The sequence below is a fragment of the Nematostella vectensis genome, chromosome 9, assembly GCF_932526225.1.
Source record: "Nematostella vectensis chromosome 9, jaNemVect1.1, whole genome shotgun sequence".
In the NCBI taxonomy this organism is placed as follows: Eukaryota; Metazoa; Cnidaria; class Anthozoa; order Actiniaria; family Edwardsiidae; genus Nematostella; species Nematostella vectensis.
Window position 1 is genome coordinate 16,503,335 of NC_064042.1, and position 22,199 is coordinate 16,525,533.

Here is a 22,199-nt window from a genome sequence, read left to right on the forward strand (position 1 = left end):
GGGGGGGGTCGGGAGAGCTGACACTGATTAGAGGTGAAGGAGCATTCTAGAATCCAGATATGTTTTTATAGAAAAAATGCGGGTTGGTTGCATTTTCAAAGTAAAATGGTCATAAGAAGAGTAATCACCATTTTTTCTACGTTTTATTGCACTGCATGGATCTATAATTAGAGCTGGTACACGTCAGCCTCCTTATGGCCTCCTTATGCTGGTATTAGCTGGTACATTCCAGAATAAAAGTCAAATAAACTAAATCTCATGGCAACAAAGCTACAAGCTCTAAACGCCGTTACTTAGAGTGCGTGGTGTAGTTACCTAGCATGCATGAACACTGTTTTAGTTGACACAAAGTCAGCATGCATGAACACTTTTTTAGTTGACACAAAGTCAGCATATAGAACACTTTTTTAGTTGACACAAAGTCAGCATGCATGAACACTGTTTTATTTGACACAAAGTCAGCATGTAGAACACTGCATAAAGCGAGGAGAATATCGGCATACTCTTGTGTGAACTCAAGCATTTATTTGCCTCTGGTTGGCTAGTGAAGTTTTAACATAAAAAAGTCATTTTATCATGATGACATGTCAAACGTCAGAATATCAGGTTGTACCTTCCGCGATTGGTTTTCTGAACAGAACTCTCAAGGTGGCCACGATAGCGCGCGTCGCACATGGTTATTAAGCCTGGTTCAAACGGTGTCATAATCGCAATCATAGTCGTAGTCATAAGGAGGCTGACTTGTGAACCGTTCTGTCATAGTCACAATCATTAGCAAGATCATAAGAAATGGAAAAGACTCCATTTTTCTATGATTTTGACTATGACGCTATATCATACGTGTAAATCGTTAAATCATAGTCGTTAACATGGGGATCTCACCCGGAATTTTAAGATATGAAAGAAGATTCAGCTTGGAAGTCGGTCACAGGAACGCTGGATATAAAAAAAATAGTAGGTATCGTGAAATCGTTTTCAAATCGACCAGAATAAGTTTTAATTGCCTTATTTGCCTTGGGCGTTTCTTTTTCTGCACACTCCAACGTTTCTTGTAGCCTTCCTCCTTTTTATCTGACGTTGCACAAAGTAAATACAACAAAACAAGCAATCTCTTCCTGTACACGCCCGCCATTTTGTAGCAATCCCGCTGTTCAGGGCATCTGCAGGCGTTCAAAATTGCTATTGCGCATGTGTACCTTTTCCTTCTTATGATTACGATTATGGTTATGACGCCGTGGGAACTAGGCTTAAAAAGGCCTGTCTCGCGGTCCTTGAGATCACACGAACAATCACGGGAAATCCGAACCACGAGTAGCCTCGGCTACGAAACGAATGGAAAAAGTGATAAGTAATAATATAAAGTGATGTATTATCGATTTTATCGTGTTTTAGGAAACTGGATTTACCGTAATTTATTACGGCTATATTTATTTAAGTCTTTCGACTACGTGGACTAAGAAATCACTAGAATATTTGGACTAAAAACTCGCACCTAGTCACCACCGGGTTAGGCTGACTCTTCAGAACATTACGTTTGATCTGAATATCACGTGACCATGATATCCTTTTTTTTTTCATTTCTATTTTACATTTATCACACATGCATTTTTAACATTAATATTGACTTCAATTTTCTCTTTTGTTAGAGATAAGCTCGTGATTTCCGTAAGCATAGCTGAGTTACATAATCAAGATTATAAAGTACTGCGACTGGATATACAAGAGAGTAGGACCATTAAAACACTTTGTCCATTGACATCTTTTTTTTTGCTGATATCACTATATATTTTTTCGTTATTTCCACGTTATTCGTTTTATGTTATTTCCACGATTTTTTGATACGCATTGCCATATTTTCAAGCTCCTCTCGGTCCACACCAATCTTGTAAACCATCTTCACACAAGCACCTCAGTACCACTTGTATCTGGCCTAAGTAACTAGGTACCACTTGTTACTTGTCTGCCTGTGACCGCTTCTGGTGAGCACGGCGTCAAGTCTTCTCTTCTTTCAATGCTTCTTACAGCGCTCACTACGAATCATTGATAACATGAGTTAGGACCTACCACAAATCCATTAGTATTTTTACAAGGCTTTATTTAATTATCTATTTATTCATTTTTTTTATTTATAAATCTATTTACTGTACATGTACGGGTATGTGAAACCGAATGCAAATGCTACAGATCAACCGATCTGATTGATTCATGTTTATTTCCTTTGGATTTCTAACCGCACATGAAAAGAACGAAGCTTGCTTTAGGCCTTACAAAAACAAGGGAAGCTATACTAGAAGTCTCTAAAGCAACCAGCTGAATAAAATATACGATGACGCTTAAATATTTCAAAAATAACAATGCTTATCTAAAAACAGAAAAGGATAATTTGCATCAGATAAGCCTTTTGCGGTCGTCCTCTTATGACATAATGACCATGTTTTCCTAAAACTGAAAAGGAATAAATTATCTGCGATGATGTTCTGAGAAAACAAAAAAACATTTTGTTTTGAGAAAACAATTTACTTATTTCATTGTTCATTTCATTTCTCTTTGTTTTTGAAACATGAAATAATCGAATATAATTAAGGCCACCACAAAATAGTATTCTGGCGCAATTCTATATACTTGTAGCACTATCATTTTGGGAACTAAGAACTCGAATCCAAATGAATTAGGATTCAGAAAATCAACCTCATTATAATTTGACCGTGTTAGCCAAACCGATCGTTAGCTCTCTCCATATTCATTTTTATCATTTTCACCATCATCATAATCATTATCACCATCATCAGCCGAAATGATTAGTTAACTCGTTTGTTATTCATTCATTTATTATTATTGTCAACATCATCATTAACATCACCATAATTATCACCATCAGCCTACCCGATTCGTTATCTCGCGCGATATGCATTCATTTATTTCAACCATTGTACCATGCCCTGCATTATTGATGAATTATTTGGTTATTTCTTGTTAGTGATCCTACCTGTTAGTTTAATTACCGACAATGTTAGGCGCATCTTTACTGCAGAGAAGAAAACAAGATTTTCTATTAGTCTACGCATGATGTTTACCTATCATTTCTAACAATTCAGTAAAACGTAGCTGATTGATGGGCCAAGTAACTGCCTGCCCCCCAGGTGTGGCCGGTTTTGAGGGGATCGTGGAGGGGTTGTTTAGTTTACACTTGCGTGTTGAGGGGACATGATGGGGGTTGTTTAGTTTACACTTACGTGTTGAGGGGACATGGAAGGCGTTATTTAGTTTACACTTACGTGTTGAGGGGACATGGAGGGGGTTGTTCAGTTTACACTTACGTGTTGAGGGGACATGGAGGGGGTTGTTCAGTTTACACTTACGTGTTGAGGGGACATGGAGGGGGTTGCTTAGTTTACACTTACGTGTTGAGGGGACATGGAGGGGGTTGTTTAGTTTACACTTACGTGTCGAGGGGGGGACATGGAGGGGGTTGTTTAGTTTACACTTACGTGTCGAGGGGGACATGGAGGGGGTTGTTTAGTTTACACTTACGTGTCGAGGGGGACATGGAGGGGGTTGTTTAGTTTACACTTACGTGTTGAGGGGACATGATGGGGGTTGTTTAGTTTACACTTACGTGTTGAGGGGACATGATGGGGGTTGCTTAGTTTACACTTACGTGTTGAGGGGACATGGAGGGGGTTGTTTAGTTTACACTTACGTGTTGAAGGGACATGGAGGGGGTTGTTTAGTTTACACTTACGTGTTGAGGGGACATGGAGGGGGTTGTTCAGTTTACACTTACGTGTTGAGGGGACATGATGGGGGTTGTTTAGTTTACACTTACGTGTTGAGGGGACATGATGGGGGTTGCTTAGTTTACACTTACGTGTTGAGGGGACATGGAGGGGGTTGTTTAGTTTACACTTACGTGTTGAGGGGACATGGAGGGGGTTGTTTAGTTTACACTTACGTGTTGAGGGGACATGGAGGGGGTTGTTTAGTTTACACTTACGTGTCGAGGGGACATGGAGGGGGTTGCTTTGTTTACACTTACGTGTTGAGGGGACATGGAGGGGGTTGTTCAGTTTACACTTACTTGTTGAGGGGACATGGAGGGGGTTGTTTAGCTTACACTTACGTGCTAAGGGGACATGGAGGGGGTTGCTTAGTTTACACTTATGTGTCGAGGGGACATGGAGGGGGTTGCTTAGTTTACACTTACGTGTCGAGGGGACATGGAGGGGGTTGCTTAGTTTACACTTACGTGTTGAGGGGACATGTAGGGGGTTGCTTAATTTACACTTACGTGTCGATGGGGACATGGAGGGGGTTATTTAGTTTACACTTACGTGTTGAGGGGACATGGAGGGGGTTGTTTAGTTTACACTTACGTGTTGAGGGGACATGGAGGGGGTTGTTTAGTTTACACTTACGTGTTGAGGGGACATGGAGGGGGTTATTTAGTTTACACTTACGTGTTGAGGGGACATGGAGGGGGTTATTTAGTTTACACTTACGTGTTGAGGGGACATGGAGGGGGTTGCTTAATTTACACTTACGTGTCGATGGGGACATGGAGGGGGTTGTTTAGTTTACACTTACGTGTTGAGGGGACATGGAGGGGGTTGCTTTGTTTACACTTACGTGTTGAGGGGACATGGAGGGCGTTATTTAGTTTACACTTACGTGTTGAGGGGACATGGAGGGCGTTATTCAGTTTACACTTACGTGTTGAGGGGACATGGAGGGGGTTGCTTAGCTTACACTTACGTGTCGAGGGGACATGGAGGGGGTTGTTTAGCTTACACTTACGTGTTGAGGGGACATGGAAGGCGTTATTTAGTTTACACTTACGTGTTGAGGGGACATGGAGGGGGTTGCTTAGTTTACACTTACGTGTTGAGGGGACATGGAGGGCGTTATTTAGTTTACACTTACGTGTTGAGGGGACATAGAGGGGGTTGTTTAGTTTACACTTACGTGTTGAGGGGACATGGAGGGGGTTGTTTAGTTTACACTTACGTGTTGAGGGGACATGGAGGGGGTTGTTTAGTTTACACTTACGTGTCGAGGGGACATGGAGGGGGTTGTTTAGCTTACACTTACGTGTTGAAGGGACATGGAGGGGGTTACTTAGTTTACACTTACGTGTTGAGGGGACATGGAGGGGGTTGCTTAGCTTACACTTACGTGTCGAGGGGACATGGAGGGGGTTGTTTAGTTTACACTTACGTGTCGAGGGAACATGTAGGGGGTTGTTTAGCTTACACTTACGTGTTGAGGGGACATGGAAGGCGTTATTCAGTTTACACTTACGTGTTGAGGGGACATGGAGGGGGTTGTTCAGTTTACACTTGAGTGTTGAGGGGACATGGAGGGCGTTATTTAGTTTACACTTACGTGTTGAGGGGACATGGAGGGGGTTGTTTAGTTTACACTTACGTGTTGAGGGGACATGGAGGGGGTTGTTTAGTTTACACTTACGTGTTGAGGGGACATGGAGGGGGTTGCTTAGTTTACACTTACGTGTTGAGGGGACATGATGGGGGTTGTTTAGTTTACACTTACGTGTTGAGGGGACATGATGGGGGTTGCTTAGTTTACACTTACGTGTTGAGGGGACATGGAGGGGGTTGTTTAGTTTACACTTACGTGTTGAGGGGACATGGAGGGGGTTGTTTAGTTTACACTTACGTGTCGAGGGGACATGGAGGGGGTTGCTTTGTTTACACTTACGTGTTGAGGGGACATGGAGGGGGTTGTTTAGTTTACACTTACGTGTCGAGGGGGACATGGAGAGGGTTGTTTAGTTTACACTTACGTGTTGAGGGGACATGGAGGGGGTTGCTTAGTTTACACTTACGTGTTGAGGGGACATGGAGGGGGTTGTTTAGTTTACACTTACGTGTTGAGGGGACATGATGGGGGTTGTTTAGTTTACACTTACGTGTTGAGGGGACATGATGGGGGTTGCTTAGTTTACACTTACGTGTTGAGGGGACATGGAGGGGGTTGTTTAGTTTACACTTACGTGTTGAGGGGACATGGAGGGGGTTGTTTAGTTTACACTTACGTGTTGAGGGGACATGGAGGGGGTTGTTTAGTTTACACTTACGTGTCGAGGGGACATGGAGGGGGTTGCTTTGTTTACACTTACGTGTTGAGGGGACATGGAGGGGGTTGTTCAGTTTACACTTACTTGTTGAGGGGACATGGAGGGGGTTGTTTAGCTTACACTTACGTGCTAAGGGGACATGGAGGGGGTTGCTTAGTTTACACTTATGTGTCGAGGGGACATGGAGGGGGTTGCTTAGTTTACACTTACGTGTCGAGGGGACATGGAGGGGGTTGCTTAGTTTACACTTACGTGTTGAGGGGACATGTAGGGGGTTGCTTAATTTACACTTACGTGTCGATGGGGACATGGAGGGGGTTATTTAGTTTACACTTACGTGTTGAGGGGACATGGAGGGGGTTGTTTAGTTTACACTTACGTGTTGAGGGGACATGGAGGGGGTTGTTTAGTTTACACTTACGTGTTGAGGGGACATGGAGGGGGTTATTTAGTTTACACTTACGTGTTGAGGGGACATGGAGGGGGTTATTTAGTTTACACTTACGTGTTGAGGGGACATGGAGGGGGTTGCTTAATTTACACTTACGTGTCGATGGGGACATGGAGGGGGTTGTTTAGTTTACACTTACGTGTTGAGGGGACATGGAGGGGGTTGCTTTGTTTACACTTACGTGTTGAGGGGACATGGAGGGCGTTATTTAGTTTACACTTACGTGTTGAGGGGACATGGAGGGCGTTATTCAGTTTACACTTACGTGTTGAGGGGACATGGAGGGGGTTGCTTAGCTTACACTTACGTGTCGAGGGGACATGGAGGGGGTTGTTTAGCTTACACTTACGTGTTGAGGGGACATGGAAGGCGTTATTTAGTTTACACTTACGTGTTGAGGGGACATGGAGGGGGTTGCTTAGTTTACACTTACGTGTTGAGGGGACATGGAGGGCGTTATTTAGTTTACACTTACGTGTTGAGGGGACATAGAGGGGGTTGTTTAGTTTACACTTACGTGTTGAGGGGACATGGAGGGGGTTGTTTAGTTTACACTTACGTGTTGAGGGGACATGGAGGGGGTTGTTTAGTTTACACTTACGTGTCGAGGGGACATGGAGTGGGTTGTTTAGCTTACACTTACGTGTTGAAGGGACATGGAGGGGGTTACTTAGTTTACACTTACGTGTTGAGGGGACATGGAGGGGGTTGCTTAGCTTACACTTACGTGTCGAGGGGACATGGAGGGGGTTGTTTAGTTTACACTTACGTGTCGAGGGAACATGTAGGGGGTTGTTTAGCTTACACTTACGTGTTGAGGGGACATGGAAGGCGTTATTCAGTTTACACTTACGTGTTGAGGGGACATGGAGGGGGTTGTTCAGTTTACACTTGAGTGTTGAGGGGACATGGAGGGCGTTATTTAGTTTACACTTACGTGTTGAGGGGACATGGAGGGGGTTGTTTAGTTTACACTTACGTGTTGAGGGGACATGGAGGGGGTTGTTTAGTTTACACTTACGTGTTGAGGGGACATGGAGGGGGTTGCTTAGTTTACACTTACGTGTTGAGGGGACATGATGGGGGTTGTTTAGTTTACACTTACGTGTTGAGGGGACATGATGGGGGTTGCTTAGTTTACACTTACGTGTTGAGGGGACATGGAGGGGGTTGTTTAGTTTACACTTACGTGTTGAGGGGACATGGAGGGGGTTGTTTAGTTTACACTTACGTGTCGAGGGGACATGGAGGGGGTTGCTTTGTTTACACTTACGTGTTGAGGGGACATGGAGGGGGTTGTTTAGTTTACACTTACGTGTCGAGGGGGACATGGAGAGGGTTGTTTAGTTTACACTTACGTGTTGAGGGGACATGGAGGGGGTTGCTTAGTTTACACTTACGTGTTGAGGGGACATGGAGGGGGTTGTTTAGTTTACACTTACGTGTTGAGGGGACATGATGGGGGTTGTTTAGTTTACACTTACGTGTTGAGGGGACATGATGGGGGTTGCTTAGTTTACACTTACGTGTTGAGGGGACATGGAGGGGGTTGTTTAGTTTACACTTACGTGTTGAGGGGACATGGAGGGGGTTGTTTAGTTTACACTTACGTGTCGAGGGGACATGGAGGGGGTTGCTTTGTTTACACTTACGTGTTGAGGGGACATGGAGGGGGTTGTTCAGTTTACACTTACGTGTTGAGGGGACATGGAGGGGGTTGTTTAGCTTACACTTACGTGTTGAGGGGACATGGAGGGGGTTGCTTAGTTTACACTTATGTGTCGAGGGGACATGGAGGGGGTTGCTTAGTTTACACTTACGTGTCGAGGGGACATGGAGGGGGTTGCTTAGTTTACACTTACGTGTTGAGGGGACATGTAGGGGGTTGCTTAATTTACACTTACGTGTCGATGGGGACATGGAGGGGGTTATTTAGTTTACACTTACGTGTTGAGGGGACATGGAGGGGGTTGTTTAGTTTACACTTACGTGTTGAGGGGACATGGAGGGGGTTGTTTAGTTTACACTTACGTGTTGAGGGGACATGGAGGGGGTTGTTTAGTTTACACTTACGTGTTGAGGGGACATGGAGGGGGTTGTTTAGTTTACACTTACGTGTCGAGGGGACATGGAGGGGTTGTTCAGTTTACACTTACGTGTTGAGGGGACGTGGAGGGGGTTGTTTAGTTTACACTTACGTGTTGAGGGGACATGGAGGGGGTTGTTTAGTTTACACTTACGTGTCGAGGGGACATGGAGGGGGTTGTTTAGCTTACACTTACGTGTTGAGGGGACATGGAGGGCGTTATTTAGTTTACACGTACGTGTTGAGGGGACATGGAGGGGGCTGCTTAGCTCACACTTACGTGTCGAGGGGACATGGAGGGGGTTGTTTAGCTTACACTTACGTGTCGAGGGGACATGGAAGGGGTTGTTTAGTTTACACTTACGTGTTGAGGGGACATGGAAGGGTTTGTTTAGTTTACACTTACATGTTGAGGGGACATGGAGGGGGTTGTTTAGTTTACCCTAACGTGTTGAGGGGACATGATGGGGGTTGTTTAGTTTACACTTACGTGTTGAGGGGACATGATGGGGGTTGCTTAGTTTACACTTACGTGTTGAGGGGACATGGAGGGGGTTGTTTAGTTTACCCTAACGTGTTGAGGGGACATGGAGGGGGTTGTTTAGTTTACACTTACGTGTTGAGGGGACATGGAGGGGGTTGTTTAGTTTACCCTAACGTGTTGAGGGGACATGGAGGGGGTTGTTTAGTTTACCCTAACGTGTTGAGGGGACATGGAGGGGGGTTTGTTTAGTTTACCCTAACGTGTTGAGGGGACATGGAGGGGGTTGTTTAGTTTACACTTACGTGTTGAGGGGACATGATGGGGGTTGCTTAGTTTACACTTACGTGTTGAGGGGACATGGAGGGGGTTGTTTAGTTTACCCTAACGTGTTGAGGGGACATGGAGGGGGGTTTGTTTAGTTTACACTTACATCTCGAGCGTCTTGATTGTGCTAGAGGAACAGATAACTGTCGTCTGACTGTGACATTTCTTGTGGCACGTCATTTTGCAGTCTAAATGAGAACAGCAATCATAAAATTAACAACAACAACCACAGCAATCTATACTATTATAAGCGTTACGTCTGTCGGGCAAACGTTTTTGCTTGGTCGAGCGTTATGACGTCAACAACCCTGCACAAGCTTTTGAGTGAGATTTGAACTTTGGCACCATTATCGAAAGACAACAAAACATGATAAAAACACGAACAGAGTTGAATCGTGTTCTTGCTTCGTATCGCTGGAGTCCCCAAACTAAAAAAAACTCCTGTCATTGCATGGAAAGTTTATTATTAAAAATCTAACATTTCGGCTTCTGAAGTGTGAGAACGAGAATAGAAAAAGTGTGAGTACAATTCCGTGCGTTAAGATTTAGCAAAAAATACAGAATGGTCACGTTTTGTGTGAGGTCATCGATGACGACACAAAAAATTTAGTATATCATGGTAGAAGCATCGTCAGGCAACCAAACTTAAAAGATGCCATGTAGTTCAAGAAAATGGTCCAGTGATGTGTGACGTAGCGGTAACATCGCAAGCAATCTCAAAGCTTGCTTTCGAAATTATTGAACGAAAATAAGCAAAGGTTTGGTTTGGAGCTCCGCTTTATGGTAGTGCCTAAATCTATGTATTATTAATTAGTGTCCATGGTGTTAGTCCTGTCAGTATAAATAGATTTTGGATGTGTAAAATTTATAATCTAGCACATAATAATAATAATAATAATAATAATAATAATAATAATAATAATAATAATAATAATAATAATAATAATAATAATAATAATAATAATAATCATCTACTCGTCTCAAAGCATGTCGATATGCACAGATATCTTACATAGTTAACGACTTTTTAGAATACTTTAAAGGGAAAGCGTTTGTTGAACAGACATATCAATGATAATAATGATGATGATAATGATCATGATGATGATGATTATGAGTTATGTGAGTTTAATGTTCAAACCTCACCTTTGCACCTATATGCTTGTTTGCCGGGTTTGCGAATAATTGATTTGGCGCAGACAGCGCATTCCCTACAAAATGAACGCAAAAAGAGACGTTTTGCTAATTATTTATGTCATTCTAGTATACAATAAAACAAATTCACATTTAAGGTATGTAAAAAAATCACTTTTGTCCCACTATTTACGAAACATGTGATCGCCACATAATCTATAAACTAACGTTCGTTTCTTCTGCATGATCAGAAAGGGATATGCGATCGCTACGTGATCAATATTCTTATGTTCATTTCGCCTGTTTGTTGAATGGTCAATACGTACGTTGTCTCTCCTAAATGGTCGGCACGGAACATGTGTTCATTGTACACATGGTATTTGACGCCCTTTTGCTCGTAGGTTCCTCGTTTTGCCATGGCCTGGGGAATGTGGTAATACCTGTACAAAATATAACCAGAGTTCGTGAGAATTCATTCTGTCAGCAAGGGTAACATGGACTTAAAGGGATGTGGGGGATACTCGGCGTAAACGTTTTCAGGTTATAATCATGCTAATTGTCATATTATTTTACGAGTTGAAGGAGCTCAATGCTTACGTTTTTTGTCCTTTGTCCGAGGTCTCAATGATAAGCGTGGAGTTTGGATTGGGTGAGTAGCTCAACAACGACGTTTGACTTCGACCTGGAAAAATATATAAAACCATACTATAAAAAGAAATCAGACAGTAGCAATTTCATAGAATTTTTTATTTAGGCTTACTCTTGGATTAAGATAAGACCGTTAAGGTGTTGGGGTATTAATCTCTTGCAAGTTTGAAGACATAAATATAATTCAAAGGATCCAGAACCATACATTGATGGACTCTAACATTGTTTATGTTATTCGAAGATCGTACATATTTTTGCATTTTTCAAATAATGTAGAGACACATGGTACCTTTCGGTTGTAGAACTGCCTTTTGCTAGTCGCCATTTGCAGTTTGCGTTGAAGTTTCACCGATTAGACTTACTTAGTGGCGCATGCTCAGACAAGTCTCCCGCGTGGTACGAATGCCGCACTCTCTCGTCTTGCTTGGTGTCGTCGTTAGCGCTAGTACCGGGCTTCTGTTTGTCAAATGCACTCATACTCATTGGCCGCTGTCGGCCAAATTTAAGGTTGAACTTCCTTAGTCTTGGTGTTGGTTTCTCCCCCGCGGGTTCTGCCTCAGCATTCTCATCAAGTGTCTCAAGTTTTTCCGCTTTTTCTGGTGTTGCTTGTGTCTCTGCTTGTTGCTGTTTTTCTAGTTCTTGTTTGTCTTCATTCACCACAGCGTCTTCTTTCTTATCCCTTATCTGTTCGCTCTTTTCTTCTTCCTCCTTATCATCTTCCTTTGAGCCATCTTTTTCATTCTTAATCTCCGTTGCTTTCTCTTGTTTCGCTTCACCGTCGTTCATCTCTTTGTCCCCTGCCTTTTTCCTAAGCTTACCGAACAAGGGCTTACTTGTGTCCTTGTCTTCTTCCTTTTTCTCAACTTTTTCATGCTCTTTATCTGCTTTTCTCTTTTTGAACTTACTAAGTCTCGACTTGGACAGTTTTGCTTCAGCAGGCACACCTTCTTTAGTTGGTTCAGCTGGTTTTTCATTTTTGTCTTCAGCTTTCTCTGATTCGTTTTCATGTTCGCCTGAATCACCTTCATCCTTCTTGTCGTCCTTTCTCGCCCATTTGAATTTTCCAAACCTTGACTTGGGTGGATCTGGTGTCGTTTCTTCATTATCTGATTTCTTTTCCTCTTCCTCCACTTTGTTTTTCTCTTTGTTCTCCTGTTCCCTCTCGTCGTTCTCCTCTGTCGCGCTTGCTTTCTTGCTCCGTCTGAACTTCATGTTGAATGATCGCCTGATCTTTGATTTAGGTTCGGGATTGATGCCTGCCCCTCCTTCTTCACCTGAACAATTTAAATGTTGTTGAAAAGTGTATTTGAATAGCGTACTTTAACATCGCGTGACATGATCAATAGCGGTTCACATATAACTGACTTTACTAGTCTGTGTGTGTATAAGAATTATTCCGCGCAGTTTAGTGTTTGAGCATTGTCACTAGAGATGTTACCACGGGCCAGCGTCTACACAAGGTTTTAACGTCCCCCAATACTACAATTTAATGATGTGCAATGACAGACGGAACCTCCGGCGTAACGTCCGGCTTATTGTCCTTGCCAGAAGACAAGGATTCCCAGTCTCCATTGTAGAGTTATTACACCTCCGAAAAAATCCCAAGTTGACCTGACCTAGGTTCGAACCCCGGTTCTCTTGCTTGAGAGAGACGAAGCCCTTAGCACTGAGCTATTGCGGCACTCACCTGTCTCCTCGATGGTGTCCCCAGGATGGTAAGAGTGGCGGTTGTTCTCTCCTGTCTCATCTTCTATCTTGTCCATGTCCGCTGTACTCTTCGGACGTTTCTTAAACTTGGAAGCAAATGACTTCTTGGTGCGCAGTTTTGGTTCTGGTGTACCACTGGCTTCTGGCTCTTCCGATGTATTGACCTCTTCGGTCTTGTTCACCGTTTCCAGCTTTGCTTCATCTGATTTCTCTTCGCTGCATAATTCTTTTTGTAGTTTCTGAAAATCAATAACGTGTGACCTTTGGAGGAAATCCCCATATTGTTATAGTTCTTATATACTTCTGGTTCCGAGGCAGGTCCTTATAATAGTGCTTACATACCTCTGGGTCTTGAGTAGGTCCTTATTATAGTGCTAATATACCTCTGGGTCTGGAGTAGGTCCTCATTACAGTGCTAATATACCTCTGGGTCTGGAGTAGGTCCATATTATAGTGCTAATATACCCTTGGGTCTGGAGTAGGTCCTTTTATAGTGCTTATATACCTCTGGGTCTTGAGTAGGTCCTCATTATAGTGCTAATATACCTCTGGGTCTGGAGTAGGTCCATATTATAGTGCTAATATACCTCTGGGTCTGGAGTAGGTCCTTTTATAGTGCTAATATACCTCTGGGTCTGGAGTAGGTCCTCATTATAGTGCTAATATACCTCTGGGTCTGGAGTAAGTCGATATTATAGTGCTAATGTACCTCTGGGTCTGGAGTAGGTCCTTTATAGTGCTTATATACCTCTGGGTCTTGAGTAGGTCCTCATTATAGTGCTAATATACCTCTGGGTCTGGAGTAGGTCCATATTATAGTGCTAATATTCCTCTGGGTCTGGAGTAGGTCCTTTTATAGTGCTAATATACCTCTGGGTCTGGAGTAGGTCCTCATTATAGTGCTAATATACCTCTGGGTCTGAGGTAGGTCCTTATTATAGTGCTTATATACCTCTGGCTTTGGAGTAGGTCCTTTTATAGTGCTTATATACATCTGGTTCTAAGGCAGGTCCTTAGTATAGTGCTTATATACCTCTCGTTCTAAGGCAGGTCCTTATTATAGTGCTTATATACCTCTGGGTCTGGAGTAGGTTCTTGAGCCTCCTCGACTACTTCCGTTGTCTCAAACACCGGATCCATCGTTACTAGTCTCTCTGCAGCTTCATCCGTCTCATCAATGACATCACTTGGTTTTGTCTCACCACGTGACTCGGCCTCGTAAGCCTCGATCTCAAAAGCTAGCTCGTCGAGACTCGTTTCCATGTAACGTTTGTCAAGCGAGTAGGAGTAAGCTGCAGCAAAGCTTCGTACCGATGAAGGAGGACCGTTTGTTTCTGCTTCCAGTTTCACCGATTCCAGTTCCGGTTCTACCTCTATAAATGAAAACAAACTTCAATTCAATTTCTAATTTATTGTCTTTAACGAAGATAAATCGCTTCTAGGTGAGAAGCATGGCATTAATGAGCCATTTTTGCACGATCATTTAAAAAACTATTACCTGTGACCGGTTCTTAACTTACCGGCTTTTGTAGATTCTGCGGCGATAAAGGTATCCTCAACTACTGTAATATTAACACAACCAAGCGTTATCACAGATTGTGCAAAAGTATCGACTAGGTCCTTAGAAATTAAAAAATATATATATTAAATAAAAAAATAAATGAAAACACAATTCAAAAGGTCGGGTTGTTACCGGGATTCTCTTGAGCCTTCGCAAGTGCTGTCTCAACCAGCGGTAACTTCTTGTCAATCACTTTTCCATCTTTATCAAAGTCGAACTGCATAATACCAAATGATATCAATATCTCCCGGAAAACAGCTTTTTGTGTGTGTTCTGTACAAATTACCAATCTATTAAAGAAATCATTGAATAAAGTCAGCAATATACCAGCTTAGCTATTCCAGAAATAAAAATCATACCTTCACAAATGACTAAATGGTGCATTGTTTATAGTATAAAAATGGGTGCATGAGTCATTGACGCGCGCACCTCTAGACTGAGCTCTCCGCTGACATAGTCGCACTTGTTGGTTCGGGGTAAGATAGGAAGAACAAGGCGACATGTCTGGTCCCTGTTTACTGTGCTCAGCGGTACTATCACCTGACCCAGAAAATCATCTGCAGCATAAAAAAAGCTGTTACAATCGCCTCACCTTTCATAACCTTAGTCAAAATCTGGTGTCTCCACTTGTAAGACTATGAATGTGGGAACTACCAATTGCTTAATTTGAAGACTGTACTGGAAATCAACCAATCATAGTTCGCATCCTTATGTAGTATATGTTAGCTTTATCCCGCTAGGTACCTAAATAAAATAACTTTGACCAGCTAACTAAGCAATTATCATGCTAATTTGGTATTATTTCGTAACCAAAAGCCTTAGTTTATGATACCGGGACGCTCAACAGCTCAGTGTTTATCACATTATCATAACAACAAACTTATTGTAATTGGGAGGACGTGACAAGACGCTATTTGACAAGCCTACCTTGCTCTTGGGTCAGCTCATGATCATCCATGTGATGGTTGACATCTGAAGTAAACGACATACACCATCACCGTTAGATACCATCACCATTAGAAAACATCACCATTAGATACCATCACCATTAGATACCATCACCATTAGATACCATCACCATTAGATACCATCACCATTAGATACCATCACCATTAGATGCCATCACCATTAGATACCATCACCATAAGATACCATCACCATTAGATACCATCACCATAAGATACCATCACCATTAGATACCATCACCATTAGATACCATCACCATCAGATACCATCACCATTAGACGCCATCACCATTAGATACCATCACCATTAGATGCCATCACCATTAGATACCATCACCATTAGATACCATCACCATTAGATGCCATCACCATTAGATACCATCACCATTCACAAGTCAACTGATCGGTTTATACTTCCGGCTTTATTGTTGGTAACAAGACAATAACTGACCGTCAGCAAATTAAAACGGGTATTGTTCGAGCGTGCTAAAAAGGAAACGTCAACCAAATGGCTTGACAGTTGACAGAAGAAATCACAGCATCTAGGTATCTGAAACTATCTTTGTTTTTTAATGTTATCTCTTAGTGTTAAAAATTCCTTCGACTACAGCCAATGTGCTATTGCAAGCAATAAATCATAGTTCAATCGTCCCCGAGGTAGAATTGTTAAATACCAGGTTCATCTTTCTAAACACTTTTACTCTATCTTTGTATATAACTGACAGGCGGTGTTATCCCCCCCCTTCCTATGCTCGTACTACCCCCCCCCCCCCCCTCCGCGTGTTAGTTGGGTGATTACCCGAAGGTGTCCTTTCGTAGTCGTATATGTCAATCGTAAGCTCGCGCGTCTTGGAGTTGATGTCGCTGCAATGAACAGGATTAAAAGGCATCAAATCAAACTCCAACCTTTACCCTTTCTTTCAACCTTTCACCCATCTTTCTAACTTTCTACCTTACCTCTCTCTTTTCAACCTTCAGCCCTTTTTCAACCTTCAACCTCTTTCAACCTTCTCCCCTCTCTCAACCTTCACCCCTCTTTCAACCTTCTCCCATCTTTCAACCCTCAACCCTTTTTCGACTCTCAACCCTCTTTTAACCTTTATCCCTCTTCCAACCTTCTACCCTCTTTTAACCATTTCCCCTTTTTTAACCCTCAACCCTCTTTCAACCTTCACCCCTCAATCAACCTTCTCCCCTCTTTCAGCCTTCAAACCTCTTTCAACCTTCACCCTCGTTCGACCCTCAACCCTGCTTTACCCCTCTTTCAAGCACGTTTTCAAGACTCTTTCACATTCGCCTCTTTTCCAGGGACTATTGACATTCCCCTCACCTCACGCCTCTATTCCAGGCACTCTAGAATCCACACCAGTTTCGTGCTTCGCCTCAAGTACTATTGCTTTTCCTTGTCCTTTTGGAGGTATTTTCCTATAGCGCATAAGTAAGCGTTGCCATTTACCCAATCGTTTGTATGCGTCTCTTATTTTGCCATTTTCCCAATTGTTTTTACGCGTCTCTTATTTTGCCATTTACTCAATTGTTTGCATGCGTTTATTATATTTCCATTTGCCCAATTGTTTTCCATGTGTGTCAAGAAGTAAAACAAATGCGACTTACAGAGCAAAGTACTCGTTCCAAAAAGGATTATGGGTATCCTTCAACAAACTGGTCCTCTTGCGCTGATGCGGGTTTCCTGTGGAGATGATGCAGTAGGGGCTGATGTTTCCTGTGAACGCGTGGAAACATTAGTGACTCATTGATTTCACACAACAGCAGGGGATGACGCCAAGCTTCTTTACATGAATGCGTGACGTAAAGATCTAACAAATACGGGGACGACGTTACGCTTCTCAAACATGAGCACGTTACAACAACGCAAGATTTCACACAGCACGGAATGACGTCACGCTTTTCATAAATGATCACGTGACAACATAAGTATCACAAAGATGTCCCACAACATTAGGGTATGACGTCACACTTATCTTATATAAACACATCGTAATAATAATCACACAATACACGCAAATGCATCGTGAAAACGGAACAAAAAATATGCGGAAATAAGGATAAAAAGCCTGCATTGAATGCCCTCGCAATGATCTGTTTGTTTTCTTTGAATATGCTGGTACTGTTTGGCATAAGTTTAACATATGTGACGTCATCTACGTACCACCATGTTCCTTGGAGGTCAGTCCCATGGCCTTGATAACTATAAAACAAGACAAACAGGTTGACCTCAGGAAAGCCAGCGACAATGTTAGTTCAATTGGCATAACTGTTGTAAAATACTTTCTTCTATTTGAATGAATTATCTGGATACAAGGAACTCTGGATGCTACTCCAAAATTGGGAAGTGATGATATTGAAATTTAAGGGCATTTAATAGTCTTTGTTGCAATTTTTTTCCAGGAGAAAGAGAGGCAGACAAAGAGAGGTTCATACCAGACAAAGCCATGTTATAGCTAGTATATCAATGAACTTTGTACTTTGTCACTCAATTACTATTTTTACCTTTTGTTAGTTAATCATCAATGAACTTTGTACATATACTAGCTATAACATGCCATTGTAACTCATTTATAACCTGAAGAAGGCAGGTATTGGCCTGCCGAAATATCGTTCTAAAAAACATAAATCTGCGTTGTTGTCGACTTTTTCTTTTAAAGGTTTTATGAGTTATTAGTGGTGGTGGCGAATTTGTGTGGGTGGCGGGTTGACCGGGTAACGCTTGGCGATTCCAAAGCTTGTTGTGGTTAATCATGGACCCTAGCAAATAGTGTGACAAACCTTTCACAAGCAGTTTTCCTTCTTCACCAAGACAGGACTTTAGGATCGGAGGAGCGAATCGATCTTTGCCAAGACTTCCCTAATAAAGAGAAAAAGGTATGAACAGCAAGAACGCAGCAATGCTACACTTATGCCTGTTCGCTGAGTAACTTATCCCCCAGTGACGTTTTCTCTCCTCTTCTATTAGAACGAAAAAACGAAAAAAGGCGTCGTTGGGTCCAGGCGACGGTTCAATATTACGTCGCTTGAAAGTCGTGATGTGGTTCGGCAGAATATGTAAGGGTTAAATACCGAGGACGGAGGCAGTTTGCCGCATTACAGCCCGGATACATATACTTTGCCCAATACAAAAGCTATGAACGACTGGTGCGCCTCGCTGCACTCGTTTCAAGGCCGTAACGCCTATAAGGGCCTGCAGAATTTTTTTTAATAATAATAGGGAAATGATCTTTGTATCCTGCTACAACACCCCCCCCCCCCCAAGTATTTTTTTAGCTAAATGTATTCCTCCCTCTGTGAAGGTGGAATCATATTTTTATCTATTGTAAAGCATATTTTCATCTATTGTAAAGCATATTTTCTTCTATTGTAAAGCATATTTTCATCTATTGTAAATCATATTTTCATCTATTGTAAAGCATATTTTCATCTATTGTAAAGCATATTTTTATCTAATTTTCTATTCTATTTTCTTTTGTCACATGTATACTATCGTATAAGCTTTTTTTAGTGCTTTGGAATTGAAAAAAAAGAAGAGAACTTTGACGTTATCTCGGCAAAGTGTTAGTAAGGTGATTTGAAGGACAAAATAATCTTACAGGAGCTAGTGAAAGGGTTCATTTTTCTTCGCCCCAAATAGGCCAGATGAGTGAAGTGCAAGTCTTTTTAGGTTGTGAATCTTTGTGAAAATTCGGCGAAAAAAAGCAAGTATTTAAAATATGAGACGTTTTGCTTTAAAAAATATAAGTTAGACAATAATAATGAATTGCAATAACAAGAACAAGCATCACATGTTTGCTTTCCTTGAGCATAGAGAGCATATTTTTGCATATTCTTAATGGATCAGTTATCATAAAAAACAAATCCATAAAAAGATGCAACGCGTCTAATGTGTTGAATTCGTTAAAAAAATCATTATTATCATGGTTTATTTTTATACTTTAATAAATAATTTTCATACCTTTATTTTTAACACTCTCGAAATCCTTCGAGATGTTAAAAAAGGCATTTTACACACACATATATAAATATTAAATATTTCAATATTTAATTTTTTCTCTGTCACAAATTTCAAATTATCCCTCCACTTTTTTCCACTTTTTCGTGTTTTAAAACAATCGCCTTGGAGAGTATTTCCCTAATTACGGCTAGCCAATCTCCGTAGCATTCGTCGGTGTTCAAGTAGTCAGTTGCCAAAACAGAAACATCGGAAAAGACTCGACGTCTGTTCTGCTTATTTCAAAGTATAAAGCAGACTATTCATAGACAAGAGCAAAGATTTTGATATTCGATTTCATAGCTTGTTTAAAATCTTGAAAGGCTGTCAAAAAAACGCGTAAGCACTCGAACTAAGATTGCCTTTGTACACAAAATATCTCATCTGTAGCAAAAAGCTTGTTCTCATACTGCTTACCTGAAAGGTTCGGCCACTAACACACACGTAGACATACACGTTAACATGATAGTTGTTCTCCATGCATGCAATAGACCGTGGTCTCGGCCGATCGCTCATTTTCGCGCGCTTTTCCCTGGCAAATGTTTCCATCTTGTCGTCTTTTTAGCGAACTGACATGATGCGATTTGGTCGAGAATTCCCAATGATGTTGTTAACGGCTGTTTTATTTTGAAAGCGTGTTTCGCCAAAGACTCCCCTTTTCGATATGTCTAAAGCTCAGCTGGTAGCTAGACAAAGCTAAGGTTTGACCGAAGAGAAGCAATTAACGAGGCAAACAACAACACAAGAAAGCAGAATACAAATGAGCTGATTCGAGACAAAGATCACAAATGCGCCTATCACAGCACAGAATCTGAGAGTTCAGAAAACGCAATTTTCATACATTATTTTGGTACTTTTTTTACAAAGGCAATCACCTGTTCTGCATGAATAATAAATGATATAGGAAGACTGGTGAAAAACATTGCCTGGTGGTTAGCACAATCTCGCCAGGTGTACAATAGAAATATCGCATCTTCTGAAGACATGTGAAAACAAATCATAAATATATTCCAGCACATTTTGCTGACTTCTTAAAAGCCATTGAGAGAGTTTTTTCATTATCGCAAAACCAATTGAAAAAGGCCCGAGAAAAAATAAACGCATCAATCCAGTACATCTCTAGCTACGTGTCAGAGTCACGCAAGAACTGCGTGACGACATGCAAGCATCGCTTGACTCCGACACTAGCGGGTGCGAATTAATGCATATGTTTCTTTTCAAAGTTTTATTTTCCGTGAACTGAGATCTTTAAAATTACAAAGCAACATAGTAAATTTGATTTAAGATTTAGTATGTGTAGATGTTATATTCTCTCAAATTTTTACTTTTCATTTTAATTTTAATCAACCGTGAAGATTTCCGGGTTTAAGTTTTAAGTGCGAAAAATGCTAGCCCAAGGCAGACTCTATTGCCTTAATTCGCACCAAGCCAATCACAGGTAGCCCAACCTTTCTTTTTCATATCTCTATCGATGACGCGAGCTTGGCCCATCCCCCGTTAGTTTAAAAAGTCGTAAGAGGCCCTGCGTACACACCGGCGCATCCACAGGAATTTTCTCGCAACCACGGGACTATCGCATAGTTCACCACTTCCTTGAACTTTCTACACCATTACCTTTTTAAATGATGCACTGAGCTTGCGCAAAAGAAATAATCCGTTATTAGCCTAAGTATTTACAACGCTTATCAACTGCGTATATATTCTGTCATCTAATTTACTTTCTTTTTTTTTTCTATTCATCTGTTCATAGTTTCGCATCAGTTTGAACTATAAAGCATAACCTAGATCTCTTTGGCAACCTAGATCACTTTGGTCATTAATCCATAAGTCAGACTTTATTTGTAGCCAAATCCGACAATAAATGTTCCATGGAGATACTGCAAATGCATAAAAAATGCCTTTTTGTTTCGGGGGTGGTCAGATTTTTATCAGAAAACTCCCTCCCCTCCACCCTCTCTCCCCAAGAAAAATTAGGTCCATTTTTTTTGGATTTCGCACCCCCTCCCCCCCCCCCCCCCCCCCAAGAAAAATACTGGCCTGAGTATATAGGGCTAGCTAATAAATTCATTTGAAAATAGAGTCTCGGCCTCTGACTCTGTAATCTTGGGGTATACCCAGTGCCGTGCTCGCAAAGGTTAATCAGTATTGTTCCAATGCTGAAAAAAATGCTATAAAAAAAAGACAAATTGTTCTTTTTTCCCCAAAAATGGTAAAAGTGCAAGTGGTTGTAAGTGGTTAGTATTTCTTGCTGGTAAATAAGTAGTAGCGCTACCGTTACTGGAATTTCTGAACTGCGGAAGAAATGAAGATACCTAGTGTGCTTGGTATACTGCAAGGTAGAGGAAACCACAAAACACAGCAAATAACTCACATTATGATTTCTAGCTGTTTTTTTTAAGATTAAAATATTTTGTTCTTTTGCTAGACTTATTGGGAAATTTGTTGTTCTGGCGAACTCGATCGCCAGTATCGGACCAATCAGACGTCCAGCGAATTCGCACCAGACAGAACTGGCGATTCTCGGCCGGCTATATTCTCTCGTACGAGCGTACAAAATCGCCTAGTGTGTCGTAGACAAGCGCTCTGGGGCTTAATTAATTTATGACTCGCGAGGGGAGATCTCCTCACCATCATCGAACAGTTAAAGAAAAAAAAAACTAACAAAAAGTTCAGTACACCTTTATCGTTATTCGAAGTTCGGGCACTTTTAAACTTTAAACAGAAAGTTTACAGTTATTG

At 41.6% G+C, this 22,199-nt stretch overlaps 1 protein-coding gene across 7 annotated transcripts in view; it reads right to left on the minus strand.

Moving 5' to 3' along the window:
* Positions 1-127: 127 nt before the first annotated feature.
* Positions 128-22,199, minus strand: part of LOC5502205 — a 40,769-nt gene continuing 18,697 nt past the window's right edge. For 5 of the 7 annotated variants that reach the window (XM_048732663.1, XM_048732667.1, XM_048732665.1 and 2 more), the window contains 17 exons: positions 18,245-18,323; positions 17,628-17,666; positions 17,072-17,180; positions 16,257-16,321; positions 15,420-15,464; positions 14,922-15,049; positions 14,625-14,709; positions 14,452-14,493; positions 14,006-14,304; positions 12,912-13,170; positions 11,587-12,498; positions 11,174-11,258; positions 10,903-11,016; positions 10,589-10,653; positions 9,549-9,630; positions 2,987-3,025; positions 128-2,030 (listed from right to left, as the gene is read on the minus strand). In XM_048732663.1, coding sequence (XP_048588620.1) covers positions 2,995-3,025; positions 9,549-9,630; positions 10,589-10,653; positions 10,903-11,016; positions 11,174-11,258; positions 11,587-12,498; positions 12,912-13,170; positions 14,006-14,304; positions 14,452-14,493; positions 14,625-14,709; positions 14,922-15,049; positions 15,420-15,464; positions 16,257-16,321; positions 17,072-17,180; positions 17,628-17,666; positions 18,245-18,323 — 2,439 coding nt within the window. In that variant the 3' untranslated portion in view covers positions 128-2,030; positions 2,987-2,994. Of the gene's footprint in view, positions 2,031-2,986; positions 3,026-9,548; positions 9,631-10,588; positions 10,654-10,902; positions 11,017-11,173; positions 11,259-11,586; positions 12,499-12,911; positions 13,171-14,005; positions 14,305-14,451; positions 14,494-14,624; positions 14,710-14,921; positions 15,050-15,419; positions 15,465-16,256; positions 16,322-17,071; positions 17,181-17,627; positions 17,667-18,244; positions 18,324-19,877; positions 20,215-22,199 lie in introns of those variants that run through there. The other 2 variants (XM_048732669.1, XM_048732664.1) reach the window with 2 other exon arrangements.